The sequence below is a fragment of the Prosopis cineraria genome, unplaced genomic scaffold, assembly GCF_029017545.1.
Source record: "Prosopis cineraria cultivar Desert tree isolate PC_DT_omini unplaced genomic scaffold, ASM2901754v1 PC3, whole genome shotgun sequence".
NCBI classification, from domain to species: Eukaryota; Viridiplantae; Streptophyta; class Magnoliopsida; order Fabales; family Fabaceae; genus Prosopis; species Prosopis cineraria.
Genome location: NW_026555334.1, coordinates 25,334,523 through 25,341,033, shown reverse-complemented (window position 1 = coordinate 25,341,033; position 6,511 = coordinate 25,334,523). Strand labels below are relative to the sequence as shown.

Genomic DNA, 6,511 nt, shown 5'->3' with positions numbered 1-6,511 from the left:
TTTGCACGCCTTCTTTCTGGACCAAAGCTGTTCAGTTTAACTGCTTCCGCTGTATACGGCGTGAGAAAAGTCTTCGGCATATCTTTTATAATATGTTGACCAAGAATTTATCTGTTTGATAGCATGTGATTAACTTTTACACTGTGACCAACGCAAAATATGAAGGGCCAGGTCCTTTGAATTCAGCAGCAGCCATCCATTACAGCTCAAACGTCGCATCCATTCAAATACGGACAAAAAAAAAAAGAGAGAAAACGATTGAGTATGAGATAATGATGATTACACGGAAGAGGGATAGATTTCTTTTTTGTAAAAGAAAAAAAAAAGAAAAATTGTTTGTCTTGTTCTTTCCTGATTGTTCTTTCCAGATCATATCCCTCAATCAAGCTGGTTGTCATTCCTCTTAAAATTTTATAAGGGTCAATCTTCTTGATTATGTTATATCTCATAGTGACACTTTTTTTATTCATGATGCAAAAATATCGTATTTTCTAACAATAAATCAAAACTAAATATTCTCCCAAAAAAATGAAGATTAAATGTAGTAGTTCAAATCCAATTATTGTTTATAGTGAATAATATTATTCTCTTTGAATTTCATGTTTTCGACCCGGACAGAAGGTCTTGGATGAAAAATATTGTATGTTATGAAGAATTTAAAAGCAAGAAAAGGTAATGCAATAGTTCATGAACAAGAGCCCAGAGCATATGGGGAGAATTCGATGGCAAAATAAAAAACCAAAAAATAAAATCTTTATGTCTTTATATATAATAACACTTCCTCCGTTTCTTTTATATGTTGTTTAAGGTTTATATATAAAAATTAAGAAATATAATTAATGTGTTAATCTTCTTCCTAACCTTCCTAATATACTCTTGCTTAGTAGTCCTTTTTCAAAATTATGCCCCAATCATATATGAAGGTATAATTGACAGGATAACAATTAATATTGTATTGAACTTTTAAAATAACATTAAAATATAAGCGCATATATATATATATATATATATTAACAAAAGTGACATATAATAAGAAATGGAGGGGAGTACAATTGCTTGCTTCACAAAACGGTTCACCAATGTTCCTTCCTTCTGTGAGTAAGAAATTCTGTGTACTTCTACAAGGCGGGTAATTTTCTCATGAAATTGCCTTTTTTATGCGCTTTATTTGGAAAAATAATAATAATAATTCATCCATTTCCAGTCATGCAGTCAAATTCCTAATGTCTGAAATCTGAATATTTGACTTTGACATGTCCAGGTTCAAAGAGTCAAAAGGCACTAGAACTTTGTTCTCTTTTTATTTTGTTATTTGTTTATTTGCAAGCTAAACCCGAGCCGAAGATTCTGAACGCCCTTCATCGACAGAGGATACCGAAAGTCCGAAGCGAAACGAAAGAAACCTGTATTTCTCTGCCGCTTCAACCTCGGCGACTCCGTCATTTCCGAGGTGCAAAACCTCAAACAGTGATATTTTTATTTTTATATTTTATTTTCAATTGGATTTTATCATTCAATCATTGTTTCTTTGGCCGCAAGCTTGTTTCTGTTTCAATTTCAAACCAGAAAATCAATTTCCTTTGCGAAAAAAATCAACCTTTGGTACTGTTGGAAGATTGGTCACAATTGATTGAGCTGTATGCAACAAGTATCGATAGAAAGTGAACTTTGTACTTATTTTGGCGCATATAGGTGGCGCTGACACAAGCGCTGACAACTTTTCTGGGGGGTTACGCTTTCGACGGAAATAGAGACTGTGTGAAAAAGACTCGCTTTCAGGCGTAATTCTTTGTTCAGCTTGAGGTAACTTTTGGTTAGTGGGAGGGACTTCTTAGATTAAATTGCAAAATTCACAAAGGAATTTTTGTAAATAATCTCTTCCGGGAACAAGAACGCAAGTTTTGCTGTTATTGGTCATTTATATAATTGAGCAGAAGTTGAACTTTGTCAAATCCAGCTTGGCTTATTCTCTCGAGGGTGCAAAATTATTTTTGCTGTCTTGGACAGATTTGACAAAGAAGTTAATAATATCTTCCACTGTATTTCTGGGATGGTCCTGTATGTAAGAATGGATTGAGCATTCACTTATTTTGACAATTTGGGGATTTGAATTGATCGTAAAACAACTTTTGAATTTTGAGCTTGGGAGCCTGAGGTTTGTTGTTGAGGTGGGAGTTTTGTTCCTAGTGATGGATGAACCTCAGGGCAGTTCTAGCACTCTGCCTCCTTTCCTGACGAAGACTTATGAGATGGTGGATGATCGTTCCTCAGATTCGATTGTTTCCTGGAGTGCCACTAACAGAAGTTTCATAGTATGGAATCCGCCAGAATTTGCAAGTGAGTTGCTACCAAGATTCTTTAAGCACAATAACTTCTCTAGTTTCATCAGACAGCTCAACACATATGTAAGCAAATTTAATCTTTATACTGGTGATGCCAAGCTCAACACATATGTGGGATAAAGGCTTGTTGTTGTTGTTGTTGTATACTGGTGATGCCACCACCTGTTTTGCTTTTAATTCTCCCTTCTACTTTTGTTGCTTAAACGTAGTAATGAACTAATGATCTCTATTTGAACAGGGTTTTAGAAAAGTTGATCCAGAACAATGGGAATTTGCAAATGATGATTTCATAAGAGGTCAACCGCATCTTTTGAAGAATATACATAGACGAAAGCCAGTTCACAGCCATTCTTTACAGAGTCTCCAAGGACAAGGAAGCGCTCCATTAACAGAATCAGAAAGACAGAGTTTGAGAGGCAAAATAGAGAGGCTGAAACATGAAAACGAACAACTTTGTCTTGAGTTAGAGAAACATGAACAGGAGTGGCAAGTAAATGAGATTAAAATAGGATGCTCAAAGGAGAGATTGGAAAAGTTGGGAAGGAAGCAACAAAAGATGCTCTCTTCTGTTTCTAAAGTGTTGCAGAAACCTGGAACTGCCTCAAATCTCTTGCAATTGTCAGAATCCCTGTATAGAAAACGAAGGTTGCCAAGAGGTGGTTACTTTCGTGATGAAGCTGTCATCGAAGACGCTACTGAAACTTCGTCTGTGATACCAAGAGATAATGCAGATATAACTTCTGTTCTGTCATCAACTGTGGAGAGACTGGAACAGCTGGAGTCATTACTGCTATTTTGGGAGAACATTGCTCATGATTTTAGTGATTCCTTTGTTCATAGCCATTCAAATATGAATCTCGATGAATCTACAAGTTGTGTTGATAGTCCTGCTATCTCTTGTATGCAACCTGATGACGAACTTCACCCTACATCACCTGGAATTGACATGAACTCTGAGCCAGCTGGAGCTACTGTTTCTGATCCTGCTTCATCAAAAGAAAAACCTGTGGGAACAACCACTATAGCAGCAGGCGTTAATGATGTATTCTGGGAACAGTTCTTGACAGAGAATCCTGGTTCCTCAGAAACACAGGAAGTACAGTCAGAACGAAAAGATTCTGATAGCAGAAAAAATGAAGGAAAAACTAGTGACCGGACTAAACTTTGGTGGAGTGTGAGCGATGTAAATAACCTTTCAGAACAGATGGGGCATCTTAGTCAAACAGAGAAAACTTAATAGTGGATGGTTAATCCATTTAGCATGCGATGCCCTACATTCACTTGTAAAATTTAGGTATGAACTGTTTTCTCAGCAATAATTTCTTACTCCCTATTTGTAGTTGGATGCTGTGTCCTCCAATGTTTGGGTGATTTTAAGGTATGAGTAGTCTATTTTTTTGTTCTACTTTGCCTAAACCTTTCCTGAACTGTGATGTTGGTATGAGCATTTGCATTTTGAATTTTCTCTATGATCCTGTCCTTGTGTTACATAACCATATGGTGAATATAACTACCTGATGACCTTCAATTTCAACCCAAGGTGATAAATGGTAATGATAACTTGTAGTTGTCAGGAGTCATGAGGGAAGGGATCTAATGGTGTGTCTTGAGTCTTGACAAGTCCTGTATGGAGCTTTGGCTGAACTTTACTATAATTGTAGGCAGGAGGAAGTGTAGTAAAAAATCTTGTTTGGATTTAATTAAAAGTGGTATGAGTGAATTTTGAATAGACTTTAAGCAAGTGGAAAAAATAATATATGATGTATATCTTATTACTTTTGAAGGGGGAATTTGGTGAATCTCCCATAATTGGGATTAAGGTTGAGAAGCAGTAGTTTTTGTCAACTGCTTTTACTTTTCAATGCCATCAGTATTTAGAGACTATGCATGAGCATGTTCGTTTACAGAAAGAGCGAAAAAGGCTGTGGATTTCATGTGTCTGAGACAGAATATCACAATTAGATAACCAGAGATCGCTAATTATGGGATTTTTTTCATTTGGAAGATACAAGATATTCTGAACATGTATTCTTCATTCATTAATTTTCATAGGCTTTTTTTACCTTGTGATGAAATCCACTACATTCCACATGCTAGAGTTGGATATGATATGGTATTATTTTTCTTTAAAGAAAGTATTTGTGCATTGAAAATATCAGTCTATTATTTTGGTCCTTATGTAATTAAAATAACAAAACCTATTGCAAGAATCTCCAACGGTTGAAACACATGCTTACATGATTGTGCTTTTTATCATACATCATGATGATGATGATGATGATGATGAAGAGAAAACAAAAGCATTTCCCACCCTTATGCATGTGGGGAGAGAGGGAGAGAGATAGAGAGCTTACGACTACTTTAACTGCAAGATCACAGGAGTTAGGTATATGATATATGCGAATGGTTTTTGTCAACTTTTCTAAAAGAAAAGGAAAAAGGAAAAGAAATCTGGTTCCTGGCTTCCTCCTCTAACTGATGTTATGTTTTCTGTATATATGGACCTTTTAACTTTTTAGCCTTTCAAATTCAATTGCTTATTTAATCATGGAACTATTTTGCTGTCCCGTGCACAACGGAGCCATTTTCTTTCTTTTCTTTTTTTGATGAGTTTGAGGAGTAGACTCCGCCAAGCATAGAGAATATCTGTACTGAGGTACTGAAAACAATGGGTAGGCCTCTCCCAATTAAATTGCTATATGTATATATATAAGAATTGAAGTTTGAACCCTCAACCACTTGCTTAAGTAATGAGAACTTTTACCACTCATGTCAAATTAATTTAGTTGGTACATAGCCATTTTCAATTAGTCTTAAACATATATACCAACCAGTTTCCAAAAGCCATATTCTGCCTCAACTATTATCTTCAATAAGTTCTACTATTTGGACAGTATGTTGTGTATGCACGCTAGAGGAGAGTCATGAATGTCCAAAAATTGAAAATAAAAAACCAAGAGGAGGTTCGTGACATACTACTGACTCATTTGGTGCTGTAAGATTTTGATAGATCGAGAAATAGTTGGTAATGCCTGATTTCATGCTTCTCTTATGACTGTCTTTTTTCATTGATAGGAGCAGGTACTTCAGATTATCCTTAAGTTTTGGGTGCTCTTGTTTCTTGCTATCAGTGTCAAATGGGGGAGGAGAAACGCATGTACATTGGATTGAGCTTATGCATAATATTATAACTGGCAATTGCTTTTGATGACATACTTGCAACAGATGCGGTTTTTTGCTTAACTTGATAATTGGACCTTGTCTTTTCTAGACCGGAGTAGATATTTCTTGATTGTAGAAATTTAGTCCGCGAGAAGCTGGTCTGCTTCCTCAATAATATTAGTCGCTCAGTTTATTAAAAATTTGAGGATGATGGGAGATTTTTTTTCTGTATCCATTATTTGCCCTTTTGCCCCCGAGTGGAAGGGGGTTTGTAATTGAGCCATTGAGTTACTACTCAAAGAATGTGTATAGACATCTGAAAGGATTACTCCTGATTAACTTAATTGACCCCTTCGCATAACCACTACAAAAGTGCTCATTCTGCTTAAAATAATCGCGTATAAAAGAAATATATTCAAGGCTGTTAAATTATAATCTTTTTTTTTTTTTTTTAAGGTTGGAAAGGAGGTTTCAGCCTTTGGTGTAGGAAGTGAGGAATGGATTATATATGTTTTTGGCGGCATGAACCTCGTCTTTTATAGATTCCATTTCCTTAGTATACTGAAATGTAATTATTATTGAATGTATATATGGTTATTAAAAGATCATTAAAACTGCTTCCAGGTTTTACCAAATAAACCATGATGGGGTGGAAGTAGTAGCTTCTGTCGTTCTATTTTGTCTGTTGAGTCGTTTTGGTGGCGGTGTTTCTGCTTCAGTGTAGTCGGCTAGGATGATAAATCGGTTTAGTGGTTTGGTGTCGTGTGTTGTACAAGTTAGTGGAGGCAGCCTTCTGAGCAGAGTAACGACCTCCGTGGTACTTCATAGCAGGTCTAGTAGCTTGGTGTCGTGTCGTACAAAGTCAGTATGGTTAATTTTTTTTGTTTTTTAAGAACGGTATGGTTATTTTTGTAAGCGAGCAAGCTGACAATTAAGAAAATAGTTTTTGGCTTTTGTATCTAATCATCGAGTCAGCATGTGCATTTCCTTGACTAATGTTCTGTCGG

The 6,511-nt window shown here is 35.9% G+C and overlaps 1 protein-coding gene across 4 annotated transcripts; it reads left to right on the top strand.

Annotated features, from left to right (window-relative positions):
* Window positions 1-1,144: 1,144 nt before the first annotated feature.
* LOC129304813 (heat stress transcription factor A-4a-like) lies at window positions 1,145-5,848 on the top strand. 4 transcript variants are annotated; one of them, XR_008591787.1, is made up of 4 exons: window positions 1,145-1,450; window positions 1,693-2,405; window positions 2,581-3,636; window positions 5,424-5,848. XR_008591787.1 is itself a non-coding variant. In XM_054944618.1 (3 exons), exons 2-3 carry the CDS (start codon window positions 2,190-2,192, stop codon window positions 3,577-3,579), a joined length of 1,215 nt encoding a protein of 404 aa, XP_054800593.1. In that variant the 5' UTR covers window positions 1,150-1,450; window positions 1,693-2,189; the 3' UTR covers window positions 3,580-3,747. The 4 variants fall into 4 exon arrangements, 2 of the variants coding, with proteins under 2 accessions (XP_054800593.1, XP_054800594.1); XR_008591786.1 differs by having other exon boundaries at window positions 1,147-1,450; window positions 5,418-5,848; XM_054944618.1 differs by lacking the exon at window positions 5,424-5,848 and having other exon boundaries at window positions 1,150-1,450; window positions 2,581-3,747.
* The last annotated feature ends 663 nt before the right edge of the window (window positions 5,849-6,511 follow it).

Excerpts from the sequence above, each read along its gene's own strand:
- LOC129304813 (XM_054944618.1), top strand. The coding sequence starts at position 2,190 with ATGGATGAACCTCAGGGCAGTTCTAGCACTCTGCCTCCTTTCCTGACG. Across the intron at positions 2,406-2,580 it reads TCAGACAGCTCAACACATAT|GGTTTTAGAAAAGTTGATCC; the intron begins GTAAGCAAATTT and ends CTATTTGAACAG.